At 31.0% G+C, this 20,383-nt stretch overlaps 1 protein-coding gene across 1 annotated transcript; it reads left to right on the forward strand.

The window, feature by feature from the left end:
* The first annotated feature begins 9,990 nt into the window (after positions 1 to 9,990).
* On the forward strand, positions 9,991 to 12,140 carry LOC112941504 (B3 domain-containing protein At5g60142-like). Its single transcript, XM_026030986.2, has 4 exons — positions 9,991 to 10,123; positions 10,809 to 11,361; positions 11,470 to 11,611; positions 11,704 to 12,140. The coding sequence occupies exons 1-3, from the start codon at positions 10,070 to 10,072 to the stop codon at positions 11,553 to 11,555; spliced, it is 693 nt and encodes a 230-aa protein (XP_025886771.2). The 5' UTR covers positions 9,991 to 10,069; the 3' UTR covers positions 11,556 to 11,611; positions 11,704 to 12,140.
* The last annotated feature ends 8,243 nt before the right edge of the window (positions 12,141 to 20,383 follow it).

Here is a 20,383-nt window from a genome sequence, read left to right on the forward strand (position 1 = left end):
TGTACATATGACTTGCCTCAATTTTGAGACTATATTTTGACACCTATTCTAGTGAATTTCATCTCACCTGAAGTATATGAACCTTCAAAATTATATATTAAGTTGTTCTTATAAATAAATAAAAAAACTAGGTCATTTTTGCTAGAATTCGAGACTCACACTTCTCCAGGGTATGTGATAAAGAATCTATTTCTATGTTGGGTAGTGTATTGTATTTTAATTATATCTTGTTCAATAGAACTTAGTATACAGTTAGAAATATGATTTGGAAATCTAATTCATATATATAAAACTCTTATGTTTCTGTGAAACTCTAATGTTGCTGTTATGAATTCAAAATCTAGGATGCAACCTAGGAGAAGTTATGTCCAGCTTCTGGAATTAAAAATCTTATATGTTCATCTGTTAGTGTTTTGATTAGATATGTTTGTAAAAATACGTATTTTGCATTGATTCTTGATTATTTACAAGATTAATAGATGTACCTAAATATTTCATGAAGATTATAAAATCCAATTTTTCCATTTTCCTTTACAAAACCATGTTTCGACATGAGGTATTAGGCTGACCAGAATCACTGTTTTGGGAGAATAGTCATATTTGTAAAGGCTAAGCTTACTTGTAATGATTATCCTATTTTACATAGACATTATTGATATTCTAGGACTTAGAGAAGTCATTTAATTGTATTTTTAAGGTTGTATATACTAATGAACAAGTTGAGGACCTTCATAGGTTGGTTGGTCTATGGTTGAACTCTTGAAGTGGTGTTGGGTTGTTTCTTTTTTAAAGCATTGAGGTTTGTGAATAAACTTGTACATGTACTATTTTTACCTCGTGGCATATCTGAAATTTTATTTTGGTACCTTGGTTACCTCTTGTCACTTTGCATTGTCGTGTTGTTGTCATTTAAGATGTTAAAGACGTTTGTATAACTCGCCCACTTGTACGGATTGATTGATCACTTGTCACACTTGTCAGGACCTTGTCCGTCTTGTGGGTGTAACTTTGTCACTATTGGAATGCCTCTTAATTTGGATTATTTTCCATCTTGATTTTGGATTTTAGTTCATCTTAAGTATTAGAGTTGTCCATTTTAAGCTTAAATTGGCTTTCGTTTTTGAGTTAAGATGAGATTGATGAGTTCTTGAGGAAATAGAGTCGATTTGTGAGTTGTGTTAGATTATATTCTTCAGAACATGCATTATGTTCTTAATGTAAAGAGTAATTGAGAAAAAGATTCGAATTTTGGCAAATTGAGGTTAGAAAATGAGGAAGAAAAAGTCAGACAAGGAATATATAGGTACCATATCTGCGTCGGACCTGTTCCTTCAGTTTGAAAATTCCACATCGTGAGATCCAATGTTTATAAAATATTCAACCAAACATTTTTATTCATCATAGAGTACTTTCTCCCAAATTGAGTGTTTTTCAATCATTTCTGATGTTCAACTGTCTAAAAACACACCTAAACATCTCGAGATCTTTCCTAACACAAATCACAACTTTGAATTCATAAATCAAGTTCAAGGTAGAGTTGAGAGTCAAGTTTTGAGACTTATGTCAAACATTTTTAGGAAGTCCTGATGAGTCTATTTTTATGAGTGTTTTAAAATTTATCATGACTTGTTTCAAGACTGTAGCAAGTGAGTATGTGAATGAGGATAATTTATTCATGAGTCTACTTTATCATCATGATATCCTTCATATCATGAAGCAGAACTCCTAAATTTATAGTTCACATACAATAGAGAGTTAAGAGTAGATTTCAAGGAAGTCGTTGGTTTCATTTGTGAATTTTTTTAGATCAACTATTGATTTGACCTAAGTTTTCAGGAAGTAAATAAGAGAATGAAAATATTTGAAATACATAAGTTCCATGTAGCTACACAAACCTTCGAGTCGGGTCGTTCATTCATATATATTACACATGGACTCTATAAATTAAGAATCATTAAGAGGAATAATATCTTCAGGTTCAAAGTCTTTAGTATTGAGTTCCTAATCCCCTTTGAGATTATAATACCAATCACTGGACTATCACATATTACCCATGAAGTGTTTGATTTGAATTTTTCCTGCCTATTATTCTTCATGAACCCTATACGTCGAACATTCTTGAGATGTGAAGTATCATTGATCCTTGAGTTGAGTAGTTCATGCTCATAATTTTGCATGAACCGTCTAGGTTGAGTTTTCTTTAAATAAGTAGTATATGAAGTTCTTGAGTTCCAAGTATTGAGTTCTAGTTACGGTTATTGAAAATCTTACATTGTCGTTCACGTTAGGCTTTGAGTTGATTAAACAGTAAGAGTAGATTTCAATTTTGCAAAAATATATGCGAACTAAGTAATAAAAAAAGAGTTAATTGTTTCACTTTTATAATGAGACGAAAATCAGCTTTCTAAAAGAGTTTTGAGTTATTTGAGTACCATCTATTTGAAGAGACAGATTTTTGAATAACTATCTCAATCCAATGAAAAGTTATGATTTATAAACATATGAGCTAAGTATTTTTTGAGTAGTATTGAGCACTGATATGGGGATGAGTGTGAGTTCAGATAACTCACATCTCCATAAACCATATATTTATCATGGGTAGTAAAGTATCATACATTTTTTTTATGATTAATCAGTGCATTTTAGCATAGACTATTGGATCCACTTAGTTAAGGCGTTCTTTATGAGAGTAAACTATAGGACAATTTTCTAGAAACATTTGCAAGACGATGTATAATCTCTTAGGTTTATAGTGTTGGTTGGCGATTAGACAAACTCCCACAAAATATAATTGTAATTATATATATATATACAAACTGAGTATGTTGTATTCTTAAATAAATTGAGTTAATTCTTGCTATTTTTAAAAGCTTTGCATATACTTAATCTATTATTGTTGCCTTATATTGATTTGAGTATATAGAGTAGAGTCTCTTGAGTTGATTTATGCTTCATAGTGTCGAGTACCTTATTGTTGAGTTCGGTGAGTTAAGAACCTTATTATTGAGTTGAGTATCTTATCCTTGCGTACTTCGGAGCTGAGTAAGTTATGTGTTTTAATAATTCCTTGAGTTGAGTAAGTTTCAGAAGAAGTAAGTATGTTTTTTTTAAGTTTCAAACTTATGATATGCTTTAGAATTCCCGTGACGTGATCGTACATTCCACGTATTGAGTCATTTGGCCCTGCATCCTTTCATGATGCATATGCAAGTATTCAAGATCATCAATAGTATCTTCCTTGATACCACATGGGGTTTGAGTTAGCTATGGTGAGCCTCATTGCTTATGGAAAATTTCATTTACTTTTATGTTTTCTCAAGATGTTGTGGATTTTGTCCTGGCATCTATCTTGTCATTTGAACGCTTCATAGATAAACAATAGAGTTTTAGAATTCTGTTCATTATTTTGAAAATGTTGTAAAGACTTCACCTAGTTGAATATTCTATTTATATTAAGAGAGTAAATATTTTAGTTCAATGTTTTTTATTTGAGTTATAAAATATTTATTCACATTTAGATTTTCATTCAGTTTTCTACTTTTAGTCATCTAGGATGACGGTTCACTTAGGGACCAAAATTAGTTCTCGAGTGTCGGCCACCTCATGGGTGTAGGATCTAGCTGTGACAACTTCGTTTAATCGTTGTGTTATTTTTCATTTCTATTTTATTTTCATGTAATTTTGTGCTAGTTAATAACCCACTGCATTATCGCAACATATATTATCTTGTATTTTTCATTTCTAGTATGAATAGATAAACATATTAATTGATGTTGTAGACTCTTATGATATTTATAATATGTATGGGTGTGAGTTTATCTTATTTACAACATCGGACCTTTGAAAAAAAAGAGGTCATATTTTGGATTGGCATGCATCAAGTTTTTCTAATAGTTTGTCAGGCTTTGCTTACTTGCTTTTAGGTTTTAAGTGAACTATTTAATTTTAATTATTTGAGAGTATCTCACAATAACATTTCGTTAATTATTTTGGCAAATTGGGTAATGGTAATCAACTTGTTTTTTTGTTAATAATGCATTATACTTTTGAGTTTATTGAAAGCATACATCAATAATAAAAATTTTGACTCAAGAAAGAAATCTAAGGGCTTAATTACTTAGTAACTTCATTAAAGAGTAAGATGCCCTTTTTATTCAGCAACAGTTCCGATCGATAAAAGATGAGTGAAAAGGGAAGAGATTAGTTTTTACAAACAAAGTAAAATAAATGTGTCATAAGTTTTAAGATCTAAAGGGTAAACATATTAAATATGATCTTGCATGAGGTTGCAACTTCCTCTATCAAATAAAGAAATATAATTAAAATGACAAGGTAATGTTTATGCGTCTTGACCTACACACTTTTTAAAATATAATAACCTTTAATTTCAACAAGACGAATAGGATAAAATTTAGGATGTGATACACCAAGCGAGGTCACATTTATGCGTTCTAACCGGTGAATATCAAAGTCGTGGTTGTAACTTTGCATGTTAGTTAAGACTAATAAAATTGAACAATCTAACCCAAGCATAGTAATATTTATGATTTGATTTGTCCAACACTAATTTATGCCAACTATAAGTTAATAAATCGATTGTATTTGAACAATTTCATGCAAGAGTTCCTCATACCTTTTAATGGATCAGTCAAATTCCTTACCTTGTCCACTGTTTTCATTGACCAATGCAAAGAGTCATTTCCTTTGATAGAAGATTTAAAAAATATGACTTGGAACACAATAACTCAATTGTAGATGACGACTTTATTTTGGCAAATAAAATAATCTCCTCACAATAACAATATTTTAATAGGAAAAATCTTATAAAAAGGGATGTGAGAATGTTATCCAACAAAAATCATATATCTAGATGAACACAAGTGAGTGGAAATCTTTGACCAATAATGCAAAATCTTAATAATGATGATGATTGTGGCTTCAACTTGGATATAGAGATGACATTTATTTAATGCAAGATTCTTGGGATATGCTTACTATATATTAGATTGAACAAAATATATTTAATTAAATTAAGACTCAAGTTAGGAGAAATTATTACTCGCTCCAGATAAGTTATGTTGTAATAAGTTATGTTACATAGGTTGTGTACTATATTTAAGACATTACTCTCTGTACATAAATTTAAAAAATATATTTCTAACTCAACATAAGCTTTAGTAGGAATTAAGTTATGTAGTACAACATAACTTATTATATCTTTTAAGTGATAACTTGTTGTTTCAGAAATCGATATTTCGCCTCACACAACATGAGTTTTGTAGGAATTAGGTTTTACATTATGACATAAAGTTTTTTCCCTTTTATGACACAATTTATATGTTTTGAAATTGGAATTTGACCTCCATACAACTTCTAAACGCTCGGTCATGTTTTCACGGGTTAATATGACCAACCTTAAATTGACCCGGAAAGCTCCTTCAAGTGGTCAAGTGGTCAAAAACCTCAATCTCATAGATCTATTCACTCTGCTATTATAAAAAAAATTAAAAACCTATAGAGGTCTTTTTTTCTCATTTTCTTATTTATTACTAAGCTTATTATTTCAAACGTTTCAATTTTTTACATAACGTTTTCACTTTGGACATCAAAATATCAAGTATGATCCATTATTTTACTAAAATACCTTATCAAATTATTAGTTTTAATTAATTAACTCAATAAATTAGTATATCGCTTATCACAACGCTTTTGGTAGCGTCACTTCTTTTATTAAGTCAGTCCGTCAGCTACCATTGTTCAATTGCAAATGAGGAAAACTTATCTGAGTTATAATAACTCATTACATTATTCCATGATTGTTATCCTACATCTTTTTTTATAATAGTAAAAGACGATAACGATATAATTATTTACTACATAACAGAACTAAGTAGGACAATTTGTTGACTACATAAATTTTGACCATCTTATTCGTGACTATTCAATTTTCGATGTCGTAATTATTTTACTCGTTTTCCCTCCACCTACTCTTCTGTAATAAAATAACTTTTGTTTGCTCAAATCAAAAAATACACGACAAGAGGAAAAATGCAAATGGTCAATTTATGAGATCTTCAAATTTTTGAAACCTTCTCTTTTATATTTTCTTCTTTATTATAAAGAACATTATAAATTAAAAAGGTTTTGTCATCAATTTTACAATTGTCTTAAAGTTTAACAACCAATGTATGGTGACCCAGAAGGTCATTTTTTGAATATTTGTTATGTAACCATTAAAACCCTCGTTATATCGATCCCAGAAATTTCTGATCGGATTTTGAATTTGGTTTTGAACTATGAGTAAGAATATTTGAATTACGAAAATTATTCTGTTCAAAAGGATAAAGTTTCTGAAACATGATTTTCGTGTCTATTGGAGTTTCTGATCTCAGAACTGGTTTCTGTGAATTTCAATAGTCCCAGAATTGAATTATATTAAATCCAATAGTTCGGAAATAAGTAAATTAGCTAAAGAGAGTTTTCGGTTTCAGATTCATACTCTTTTCATGGATTTGAGATCGTAAGTTAATTTTTTTTTTTGAAATTTTAGTGTTTGAATTGACATTAGTTAACATTTGGGGTTCAGATGCTCGTATTAGATTTTTTAGGGTTCCATTGGATAGAGGGATGATTTAAGGCTTGAAGAAGGTTTTGGTTGAATTTCAGAGGTCTCAAGCTTGTTTTACACTTTTTAAGTGTTGTGTTTGTTCATTATGGTGATTAGGTCAAGAAAACTTAGGATATCTATTATGATTGTTCAATTAATTCTGAAATTGCATGTTTGGTCATGTTGTATATGTATTTTGTGTGTAATGCGTTCCAACGAATCTAGCGGGCCCATTCAAAGATTAGAGATTAGGCTGAATATATAAATGTTAGTTATGCTTGTCTTTAGCAATGGGTCGACTCTTTGTTAAACTTCTTGTTAACGAAGGTCAGCTCAGATCCACGAAGGGTCGAGTAATAACCATCATATTTGTGCAGAATTGCTTGTTGGCTCAACAATCACATAAGTGAATGTTGGTTCACAAAATAGAGAGTCACATTCTATTTGCGTTTTTCTTTTGCGAGCAAAGGCTCGTTTTAGAGTTATTTTTAAAAGTGAACCTAAGTAACATTAGCGATATCATACAAGGATTTTTTACTAGAACTTTGGAGGCTTATACAACACCTCGGAAATCAGACCCATTTTTTTTAAAAAAACTTTTGTATATAAGTGAACCACCATAGGGGTCACCCACCGTGATAGGTTACATGGTCTATAGACCTGCTCGTGGTCTAGTGTTTGACTCTACCTGGCCAAGGAATCCGCCCACGGGACCCTTCATCGGTCGTGGTCTCGACAACAGGTCGTAGTGATGTTCTTGGTGAGTCAAACAGTGGACCCACTAACATTTTCCTAGACCCCTAGGTCTACATCAAGACCATAGACACTTATGCAGTGTGTTGTCCTTCACGCGGACGGTGGGAGGGCCCGTGGAAGTTAGATAGTAGCCCCCCCCTGCGGACAATCCCTTAGACTACCTATAACATTGAAGAGCAAGGACACCTTCACGGTCTGTGGGAGCGTCTGCTATCTGGGAACATCAGATCATCGGAACAAATGAAGATCAGGGGATCCTTCAGTGTTCGTGGTCCACTACACGAACCGTGGTATGGCTCATGGTCTGCTCGTCTACTGCTTTAGGTTAGGGGTATTTTTGTTTTCTTCTACTTGGTTGGACACCTAAATTACGTCGTTGTAATCGTAAACTACGTGGTTTTGGTTAGTGATAGCGTAGAAACATAACTAAAACTTATGTACGTCAAATCTTTCATCAAAATTTAAAAAATTAGAACCTAGAGAGAAGAAAGAGGCGACAAAAACCTTGTTCAAGAATGCGACAAGATTCCATTTGTTCCAGCCCTGAATTCCAAAGATTTCTCTTTGGAATTCATCACCAGATATATGATATTTCACTAGTGGGTTCCTTTCTCCCATTAGGTATATAGATTTCAGTCATATTCTTGATTCGCTACTATCAATTGAGCCTATGGTTTCTAGAATTTCAATAGATTTTCATAAATTAGTTTAATTAATGTTCGCAATCATATTATAATGTTATTAATTAAGTTCTTGCATGTATTTTTTAACCCTAGCTATGTATTTCTGTAGTCCTTGTATACAACATTAATAGGTCAGATATTTCAGTATTTAGTTATACATGCCTTAGTTATGAATGTATCATTAGTAGATTAATTGTTGAATTTTTAGTTTGCATGTAAGTTTTGATATATCCATTGTATTACAGAAGTTTAGTCATAATATGTTAATGATTTAATGTATTGGCCTCAGTATAATTCCAAGTTAGACTAGGTTTCAACGTTCTCAATTAGTCCACGGACTACTAGTCACGTAGGTTGTAAGTCATCTCGGTGGGCATCATTTCAGTGATCACTCTATCATGCATGTACACCTTTCATCAGTTGTATTGGGTTCTCTCGATGGGGCGTATACATTGGACCACACATTGAGCTCATGTGATTTTATTATCGGTTATGAACATCTCCCGCATTCCAATCCCACATTTTATTGTATTTACCATATGTCAGTATACACACTATTCAGTCTCAACATGTTATTCATTTTGTTAGCTCAGTATTAAGTTTCTATATCATTATTAGATTATACTATTGCTTTATTACTTTATCATTTCCATATTTATTTCAAGATTACTGTATCCTACATGTTGAGTACTTCAATCATATATCTATTCCCGACTTTTCTGTTCAGCAGTAGTGGTGAGTCCTCATTTTTCGAGGATGAGTGACATTAATATCTTCCCTTGCTTTTTAGTCTTTAGTTTTCAATGCTTTCAAGATTGTGATGGGGCATGTCCCAGCACATCTAGTGAGATTAGAGGTTTATTTCAGACATAGTTACATTCAAATTAGTATTTGAGTTTGACATTTCTCATGTATTAAACTCTCATATTAAATACATTTTATAGTTTATAGTTTATAGTTTATATTATAAAATAAATGTAAAATATGTACAAAAAATATAAATGCAGAATATGATCTAAATGGGATGAAGAAGTGGAAGAAGAAGAGGAAGGAGAAGGAGAAGGAGAAGAAGAAGGAGAAGGAGAAGGAAGAATAAAAATGAGGAGGAGGAGGAGAAATTATTAGTATTAACGATATATTAATAAAGTCAAAGGTTTATTGGATCTTTGCATTTCTTTATTTCATTTTTATAAATTTATATAAATCCAATTAAATATATTTTAGTTACTTTACAGAACCATATATTGAAAATGAAATATGAAATCTCTATAATAAGTAAATACTTGAAAAAATAATGTTAGCAAATATTACTTAAAACAATATTGACATATAAAATTCAAAATACTTTTATTTTAGTATCTTTTAAGTCCTATGTTGTAACTTTTATGTATTTTATATACTATTAATATTATGATAGATACAATATTGTGTGTATATTTGGTATCCACTATAAGTGTGTATAAATAGTATAATTTAAATATTCTCTTTGATGGTAGATAATATATTGTGTGTATATTTAGTATACACTGTAAGTATATATTATAATACCTAGTATTTGGTATAAATTTTTAGTATACATATAATATAATATAAGTATTTTATACTATAAATATTTATAATTATTTCAAAATTAAATAGTTAAGAATACAACTCTTATTGATAATTGAATCAAACTTTCCATTTAATAAACATTTTGAAAAATAAATAATAATTATACAATGACACGGTCCGTTCGGTCCACAAGAACCTGGACCAATTGGCCCAAAAAATTGGGCTAATGGATTGTGGGCAGAGCCAAACAAAAGTCTTACACTGTTGATCCCAGATCGACGCAATTATTTGTGATCCAGCCCAGCTCGTGGTTGGAATACAGTGAATTTCTTAATGGGCTGGTCAAACATGACATAACCCGCTTAACAGGCTTAATATAATCGATGATAAACTTTTTTTTCAATCCTATTAACTTTTAGGGTTTATAGGTTGTGCTTCAATTGTGCTCTCCTCCTAAATCTTAACAATCAAAATGAACATGGGATTCTTCAAGGTATTTATCCCTGAAACTAATGGAAAGCGGTTGGTAAGTCTACTCTCACCCCCCCCCCCCCCCCTTATGGTCTATGATGTAACTTTTTCTTGATTTTTTTCTTCTTTTTAGATATATGTAAGCAGCGAATATAAATAGTGGAGGGGGAAGGATTTGTTGAGATTCAGATCTGAAAAACATGGATGCCTCATGCTATTATTTTTTTTAGTTGTTCTTTCCCTTTCATCTTGTTTTTTGTTCTTATCTTCATGTATTTGATCTATAATTGTTGTTGAATCTTTTTTTTAAAAAACTTTTTCAATCAATAGTTTTTTTAATATAAGTGTTGAATAAGGGCAGGGAAACTAAAAGGTTGATAAGAGCCCCTTTGTTGTGCAATGTTTTTCTATATATGTTAAAGACGTACTTTTTTTATAAGTATTATGTTTAATTTAGTCCATCAATGATAGAGATTGCATTTGTTCAAAACTAACAATATTATAAGGGTTGAACGAAGTACTCGTATGATAAAACTTTGAAAATGCCATATATTACATTTTATCCTTTCTGTAATAGCTAGACTCTTGAATTCTAACAACAAAAGTCTCAAACTTTGTGTTTATGTGAAATATTTTATCATCTAAAACCTGTTTGCTTCTATGACATTAGCAATGTGATTTAATAAATTAATGTTCTTCTGCATTTAGTTTTTCAAAAGTGAACCTTTTTTTTTTCACAGAAACTTCCTACAACTTATACCGATTACGTGGATGGAATATTACCTAGCAACATTATCCTAAGGGATCGGTTTGGAAATATGTGGCCTATAGGGGTAACCAAAGCAGCAAAAGATATTTATTTTGAATATGGATGGGAAAAATTCATTAAGGACAACATCGTAGAGCTTGGAGACTTCTTTATTTTTGACTTTGATGGAACCAGAATTTTTGACTTTACACTACTTGGAAGAAATGGATGTGTAAAGAAAGGAGTTGGGAGTTTAAAAATTAATGTGAAGGAGGAGGAAGTAGAGGAAATGAATGTTGAACATCAAAAGAGTGTGGAGTCAAAGGAGAATACTAGGGCTAGAGATAGCAAGAACATTTCTTCTTTTGATATTACGGATGAGAATACCCTAGTAGAAGAAAAAGAGGATGAACAAAAGGAATATGAAAATAGGGAAGATGTTCCAGTAGAAGAAGGTGAAAAAGAAGAACCTGATGAATACAAAGAAGACGAGGATGATAAAGAAAGAACTGGCATATTAAAAAAAATGACAACACGTTCCAAAGGTAGACAAAAATTAGATATCTTTAAATATACTCTTATGTTTAATTTCTATGCAATTCAATTCTTTTATTATTTATGTTACCACAAAACTGACATTTGTCATTATTTAGGCATAATTTTGTATTCATATTATTGTCATAATATATTTAAGGAGACAATTTGGTACAAATATATTCAGAAGTGGAGGAGGAACTAAGCCAAAAAAATGCTTTCTCCGTGACATAAATACGCCCAGATAGGAAAAATCATCTGGTAATTATTAACATATAACTATTTTATTTGATAACTTTATAGTTCATTCTTATAATATTTTAATTTAACAAAGTGTTTTTTTCTAATTGTAGTACGTTCCGGCTGATGTGGTCAGAGATTACCAACTTGAACTTCCTTCATGCATGACCATACGTGACTCCGCTGGTAGAGAATTTGAGACAAAACTCAAGATTTGACAGGACAGTAGAATATGGCTAATTGGAGGGTAGCATAATTTATGTAAGTGGAACCTTGTGGAGGAAATAGATACGTGCATTTGTGAATTCGTGAGAGAGAAACACAAAAATGAACTTTACTTACAAGTTCACGTTGTCCGTGAAGGAGAAGGTTCTCATCCCAACAAGAAATAATTTGTTTCTATTTGATAAGTCTTTTATGGCCTTCAGTGTGTTTATGTGGCTAAATATTTTGAAGACAATTAGTATTGTTCTTTGTTGACAGAAGATTGCACAATATTTTCATTTATGTTGATGGTTCTGAAAGTTAAGCAAATAATTTGGTGTTAAGACTAAAATTTCGTTTATTTACATTCAAATGTTAAACTATTATTTGGTCTACAACGATCTATTCAAAAGATGGAATGTCCAGACTTCTTTTATAAAATACTTAACTTTTTTTTTATCTTCTCATATAATCTATATCTATGGTAATCATCTTGTACTTTGATTTGATATACTTTTTACTCAAAAAGGACTAAAGCAGTGCGCTACATAGTACCCTTTTAGGGTGTGCAGTGTGCCAAGCAGTGCGGCAGCGTGGTCGAATTTTTTGTTTCTGAAGTTTGGCACTTAAGGTTGAACATTAATTAGTTTAAGTTCGTAAATAATTGATTGAAAAATCTTTGTGGGTATGATATCTCGACTAAAAATTATATAATATTTGTATGATTGCGTACACTTCCGTGGTCATTTTGACTCAATAAGTTTGCATCTTATTCTTTGTTGAGTCTTTAATTTTATTTCTTATTACATTTTCTAAATTATGTCTTGATTTTTTCCATAATAATTTGTAATCCATATTTGTTTAGAACACTCTTTGTTCTAATAGATCTGGAAAAGAAATATAATTCCCTTTAAGGATTACGATAACCTTTTCCTTATATGTTTGAGACTACTTGGGATCTATATATAGGATACTCCTTGAAGATTCTAAAGGATTGTACATTTCTTCTATCTTTCATAGTGAAAAACTTTATCTTCATTTTTGCTTTGAGGATTAGTCTAGCCTAACCTTGTTTAATCCTTGTGTTATTTTTCACTTCTATTTTATTTGCTTGTGATTATGTGCTAGTTAACTCACAATATTATCGCAATATATTTTATCTTGTATTTTTCATTTCTAACATGAATAGATAAACTTGTTAGTTAAGGTTGTAGACTCTTATGATATTTATAATATGAATGATTGTTTGTTTAGCTTGCTTATATACAATTTTTGTCGTGTAGAAGATAATACAAAAAAAAGTCATATTCCGGGTTTGTGTGCTTCTATTTCTTCTGATAATATGTCAGGTTTTTCTTAGTTGATTTTAGGTTTAAAGTGAACTATTTTGTTTGGATTATTTGGGAGTAGATCACAATAACTTTTGTTTGATTATTTTTGCAAATAAGGGTCAAGGTAGTCAGTTTATTTAGTGCTAATAATGTATTAGGCTTTTGATTATATTGAACACATATGTCAACAATAGAAAATTTGACTCGATAAAGAAATCTAAGGGTTTAACTACTTAATGACAATATAAATGGTAAGATTATTTTTTTATTCAAAGCCAGTTGCGATAAAAAAATGAGAGAAAAGGGAAAAAATAGTTTTCCCAACATAGTAGAATAAATGTGTCGTAAGTCTTAAGATCTAATGAGGACATATATAATATATCCTCTTACATGAGGTCGCAACTTCGCGTATCAAAGAAGGAAATATAATTAAAACTACAAGGTAATATTTATGTGTCTTCACCTACACACTTTCAAAAATATAATAACCTTTAGTTTAACAAAGACGAATAGGCTTAAATTTAGGATGTATTATACAAAGTGAGGTCACATTTATGCGTTCTAACCGGTGTATATCGAGGTCATTGTTGTGACTTTACATATTTGTTTGGGACTTATCAAATTGATTTAGTTAAGCAAGCCATGGGAATATTTAATAATTTGATTTGTCCAGCACTACCTTGTGCCAACTATAAGTTGATAAAATCTATTGTGTTAGAACTACGTGATTCAAGAGTACCTCACACCTTTTAATGCATCAATCGAATTTCTTACCATATCCATTGTTTCAATTGACTTATGCAAATAGTAATTTCTGTTTCATTAAAGCTTTAAAAATATGACTTGAAACACCATAACTCAATTCTAAGTGACGACTTTATTTCAGTAAATAAAATAATATCCTCACAATAACGTTATTTTACTTGGAAAAATCTGACAAAAAGAGTGTGACAGTGTTATCCAACAAAATTCATATATCTAGCTGAACACATTTATGCTTAAAGCTTTGAGCAATGATGCAAAATATTTATTATGATGATATTTGTGGCTTCAACTTGGAATAGAGATAAAAATTCTTTGACGCAAGATTCAGGGATTGTTATTAGCGAGCCTCACCTACATGATAATACCATATAGTCAAATTGAACATAATATATTTTATTAAATTAAGACGTAAGTTAAGAGAACTTATATCTCGCTCAGATAAGTTATGTAGTAATTATGTTATGTAACATAAGTTGTGTAGTATATTTAAGACATAGCTTGTCATACATAAGTTTTAGATATACTAGATAAATATGAATCAGCAATAAGAAATGAATTTGGAGGCATGACTACAGATATAAGAGAACAAAATAGAGAAAAAATAATAAATAGACAACTTATGACAAAATTAGCTATATGTAAAATGTGTTACTTAGAAGAATATACTTGCGCATTTAAAGAATATTATTACAAAGCTAAATACAATTTAGACGAAGCAAAAGAAATAAGAAAACAATATTATACAAAATTACCAGAACCATTTAGTACAAACGTAATAAAGGATTGGAATAATGAAGGAATGGTAGATACTTTAGGATCTAGAATAAAATTTTTAAATCAATGGTTCATACAACTATGTGAAAACCAAAAAGAAAGATTAAAAATGGAAAAAGTATTAAGTTATGCAATACAACAAAACTTATTATATCTTTTAGAGGATAACATGTTGTTTTAGAAATTGATCTTTTGCCTCATGCAACATGAGTTTTGCAAGGCTTAGGTTTTACAGTACAACATAATTTTTTATACCTTTTTCAACATAATTTATGTGTTTTTAAAATTGAAATTTGACCTTCATATAAGTTCCAAAACCGTAGGCTTTGTTTTGATGTATTAATTTGGACACCCTTATATTTAATGTAATCCGTCAAACGGCCAAATGGTTAACAAGCACAATTCTCATAGAGCCATCTAATATGTTACTATCCAAAATTTAGAAATCTATAGTGGTCTTTTTTTAATCATTTTTTCATTTATTGGTAAGCTATTTAGTTCAAATTAGGTAAATTTCCTGCGATTCGCGCGGCGGTGAACTATTTCAATAATCTACTTCTCAACATTTGATAATGTAAGTTTTTTCAAGTGGGTATAGCACTACGATAAATTGTAAAGAATATTTTATTCAAAGATGAAATGATATTTTTTTATCTTAAACGAAAAAATATTTGATTCTAAGTGTTCATGTATTTTGTTTTTATTTCTTCACATTACTGTGGTATTTTATCAAAGTCTATATAATATATATGTAATTGTTTCATCTTCTATATTTGTATTTTTGAAAATTTAAACAAACATTTATTCATTAATGCGAGAGTTTTACTCCTAATTAAGGCCTCTACATAAAGAATCTTAATACTATACATCTTATATAACTAGTTGTGTACTTTATATGTTAATTAAAATTTATAAGGAAATCTCTTTGAGTTCGATGAAATAACATATGAAGCTCAAATAATTTGAGTTAAATGATGCCTTGACAAGTCCCCTATGCAAAACTATTCACAGTCGATGACACTATTTCGATAGCAAAAAGACATATTTTGTTGTTTATGTTTCCATGAATATGCTCATAATTCTATTGACTTCTTTGTGATTTTTAATCTAATTTTTGTAAGGAGAAAATTATTTTTTTAAGATTTGATCGTTATGGATTCATCCTACTTTGAGGAGTAATTTATTCACTCTAATCCAACATTTGAACCCCAAATATTTGATTAAGGTTGAGTACAATTAATACATACCGTCTAATTACATTCCTTTGTTTTTGGATGTCACTAATTGAATTAATGACTCATAAGATAGAATATTGAATAACTAATATACTAAAGTAGTTTGAAACAACCATAACGTCAGAAGAATGAAAAGTGTTTTCTTGGACATCCCATTTATCTTTAGCCACTGAAAACTATATAAAAATCAAAGTGTTTAGCATAAAATTTTAAGAATTTTAATATACATGAAACTAATAGTCTAATGATTACATCAAATTCATGATTAACATATATTTACTTCAACATAATGATCAAAAATATGATCAAAAGTATAAACATAAATAACAAAGTTTAAAACATGTACTAAAAAAATATATAACATAAGCATAAATCGATGACCGTAATAAGCATACCACCATCTGTAACAATAGAATGAAACAATCATAAAAAAATCAATCCTACGGAATGCAAATTATTCCCTTTAAAAAATTATTCTCCTCTATAACCTGAGGTTTGAAGGAATAGACTTAGATAAAAAATATTTTGTTTACTAGTGTATTCATACAAAAATAATGTGTCATTGAACAACTCAAAAGGATCAAAGTACACAATTATTTAATTGTGTGTATAAGAAGAAGAAGAAGAAGTTCAGAATTTTCATTTTTTTAAAATGAGGGGAAATTGCTCAATTTATAGACATCAAATGATACTATTGGTTATTCTAATTGTGCCTTATTAAAAATGTCACAACACTTCACAAAAGTCACAACTTTTCGTAAAACTCGAAACTATTTATAAAAGTCGCAACTTTTCATAAATGTCACAACTCTTCATAAATGTCGCTACTCTTCACGAAAGTCACAACTCTTCACGAAAGTCACAACTCTTCACGAAAGTCACAATTTTTTTAATAGAAGTCATAACTTTCAAAGGGTTCTCTTTATATATATATATATATATATATATATATATATATATATATTTTCATTTTTATTTACATAATTTTTCACGTTGGACATTGAAATGTCAATTATGATCCATTATTTTACTAAAATACCTTCAAATTATTCATTTTATTTATTTAATTCAATTATTGATTACATAGCTTATAATCTCCCTTTAGTAGAATAATTTATTTTATTAAGTCGCTAAATTAGTGATAATGGTTCAATTACAAATGAAGAAAAATTTATCTCACTTGTCGACTGAATACTAGAAGTTGATATCTAACTGAACTAAGTTCCATGAACATGCAAATATGTTTGAATGTAATGTAATTGAGGGAACATGATCCTACTGCTAAAATACGTAAGAATAAATTGATACATTGGAGGAACTATTGCCTCAAGATGTAACACAACAAGAAAGATAGAGGTGAGGAGGCTTGGTCATGATGGTTGCTTCTGCTTCCTAAGTAGCTCCCTCTACGAACTGACTCCACCACAAAACTTTTAATGAACCAATTTCCTTATTTGTCCAACTAAAAACGTTGTGGTCAAGTGTAACAACCCTAAAAATGAATAAGATAAATACTTAAGGTGTCAAGAATGCCTGCGATAAGACAAAGGTTCACACGGATTGATACGCGTAGAACCAGACCTCAAAATCCTTACTATAACAAATCCAACTTACTTAGGGAGTTATTTGAGCTTGGAAAGGTTGTAACAAATAAAGTAAGGCTTTCGAAAACGAAGTTTTAATCGAAGGAGTCTTTACCGAACTTAAAAAGAAGACATCTTATGTTTTGAGGGCCCAGGGGTAAAATGGTATTTTTCAGGCCAAACGCAATATTGTAATTACCCTAAGGAATTAATTAATTAATTAATTTAAAGAATCAATTCGGGTTGGGTCGACCTTAAGTGACCTTTTTTCGCGAAAGGGTGTCACTCAGTTCGAGCCCCATTGGAGGCAATGAATTGATGCTTGAATTATCAATTAAAATATTTTTTTTGTAAGGGAAAAATGGCCCTGTAACGTATAATCGAATAAATAAGATTTTTCTTTGTTAAGGAGAGTCCTAAATTGACTAAGTCATCCTTTAATCTTAAACAACTTCACACGTTCACTCTCTCACGTCTATGACCTCTCCACGCACAAAAACTCTCTTTCACATTTGTTCTCTACCAAAATAAAGGTGAAGGACTTAAAATACATCAAGATTTCTTCACAATTAAAGAACTCACATGAAATTTTAAGAAAAACAAAGTAACCAAAACGTTAAGGCAAAGAGAAGTTGTCTGTCGAATGGTGTGGACGTTGAAGAAGCTTGAACTGATTTTGGAGAGGGTTTTGGGAAGAAACTTCACATTTGAACAAGAAAATTAAGGTATGGGCTTCTTTCCTCTTGGTCCCTTTCCCAAGATACCCCTTAAGATTCAAGATAACCATTCTGAAAACTAGGATTGTTCCCTTTTTGCTTCTCACTGTCACTAGCTTTCATTGAACTTCAAGTTGGGTATGCTTGCTGGTACAAAGTAGGGATGAAATATGTTTTTGTGATGCTTATGTTTAAGTATGCATGTTCGAAATTGTGTGAATAATGATTATGTTGTTCGAAATGATGTGAAAAAGGTGATGTGTTAGTGCAACGTGTGGCAGTGAAGTGGTCACTGTTTTGCGACGTGTAAAGGCATGTTGTTTCTTGTATTTTATGTGCTAAAGTTGTGCCCAATGTGATATTCATATGCTGTGTGATGTTATAAATTTTTAGTGGAAATGTTTGACCAATGTAAACCCTAAACTACACCTAACTACACACTAAATGCTTGGTGAAATTCCCTAAGAAACTAAGATGAAATGGTTGATGAATGGAACCTAAATATTTTGAATAAATGTCCATCTTAGTGTACTTTAAATTTAGTTCAAAAAGGGTGTTGAAATTGGGAAATTTAATACATTCAAAAGAGGTGAGGCCACCAGGATTCGAACATGTGACCTCACCCTTTCGCTACTGGTTTTCGCGAGAAAGAAAAAAGAAAATGGGGCAGGGGGGAATTAAACTTGTTTAATGGTTTGACAAAGGAGACGAATGATTTAATTAAATTAAATGGGAGGCGTGGGAAACGAACCCACGACCTCCAAGTATGAGTGAAAGAACAGAATTAAAGAAAAAAAAGTGTGAGGCGTGGAAATCAAACCCACAACCTCAGGGATAGAAGGGAGGGAGCAAACTTAATTAAGAAAAATGAGGTGGGGTTGTGGGGGCTCGATCCCACAACCTCACTTCCAAAAACTCTTAGCCTAGAGAAATTAAAATTTAAAAAAATAGGAGGTTGTGGGGTTCAAACCCACCACCTCAAAGCCTCTAGTAAATTTAAATTAAAATAAGGAGGTTGTGGGGGTTCGAACCCACAACCTCCCTATTGCTGCGAAATAAATAACAAAAATAAAAGAGGCTGTGGGGGTTTGATCCCACAACCTCTTGGTTTGGGCAAAAATGAATAATGTGATGTTAATGAAAAATAAAAAGTGGTTGTGGGAGTTCAAACCCACAACCCTTCGGCCAATTTAAGAGAAAAACCACGTAGATAATTAAGGATATATTATTCATAATGGGGTTTAATCTAGAACCCAACATCATGGAGATTAAAAATAAAATCAATGAAAATACCACATACTTAGATCAAATCAAGATCTTGGCATATATACAAGATACATAAGTCTTGTACAACATAATCTATGGAATGTATGAATCACTTAACGAACTATGAATGAATCCCCATGGCTTGTATGTATAGACACATAAGTCTAACATACATTCAAAAGTAAGTCAACGTAAGATGTATGTAATGAAATGATGAACCCTAAAAGGTTTAAGCATGAGTGTAAGATACACTTAATGGCAAAGTGCATTGGCATATGATGAGATGAATAATGAAATGATGAAATGATGAAACCCTAGAAGGGTTAAGTAATGGTGTGAAACACACTAAATGGCCAAGTGCATTGGCATATGATGAAATGAACATTTACGTAATAAGAGGTGAGTAACAATGAAAAGTAAAGGTGCTAATGATAATTAATGTGGTGACAACATGATATGAGGCTAATGTAAATGATGAGAGCAATCTCAAATGAGCCTAAGTAAATATTATCAATATGTACTCACCTATGAGAGTGTAAGATAATGAAGAGATAAGTCTATATGAACACTCTAATGAGAGTATTGAGCTTTAAGACACTTAATACTAATGATGAGATGAGAAATCATCTAATGAGCTATGATGTCCTCATACTAGAATCCAGCTTCCATGACGTATGAGTTGATGTAATGTATCGGCTAGCTATGAGCGCTGATGCCTTCTTTTGGGAAGGGCGGAGGTTCACGTAACTCTCATAAGATGATACTGTCCCGCTTGCCGGGTATGTGTCTCCTTATATCTCCTATTCTTCGAACCTATACAACAAATATACGGATATGGCGGGGTTTAATTCCCATGTACGCTAGCATGTTATGGGTCACTTTAGTTCCACCTCTTTTTCGTGTGGGGGAGACAATGGAT

This window comes from Solanum lycopersicum, chromosome 5, assembly GCF_036512215.1.
Source record: "Solanum lycopersicum chromosome 5, SLM_r2.1".
NCBI lineage: Eukaryota > Viridiplantae > Streptophyta > Magnoliopsida > Solanales > Solanaceae > Solanum > Solanum lycopersicum.

What these genes read in the sequence shown, in the direction of transcription:
- LOC112941504 (XM_026030986.2), top strand. Translation starts at nt 10,070, where the DNA reads ATGAACATGGGATTCTTCAAGGTATTTATCCCTGAAACTAATGGAAAG. An exon ending in AAACTAATGGAAAGCGGTTG is followed by an intron (nt 10,124 to 10,808) that starts GTAAGTCTACTC and finishes TTTTTTTCACAG; the next exon opens with AAACTTCCTACAACTTATAC. An exon ending in AATGACAACACGTTCCAAAG is followed by an intron (nt 11,362 to 11,469) that starts GTAGACAAAAAT and finishes GTCATTATTTAG; the next exon opens with GCATAATTTTGTATTCATAT.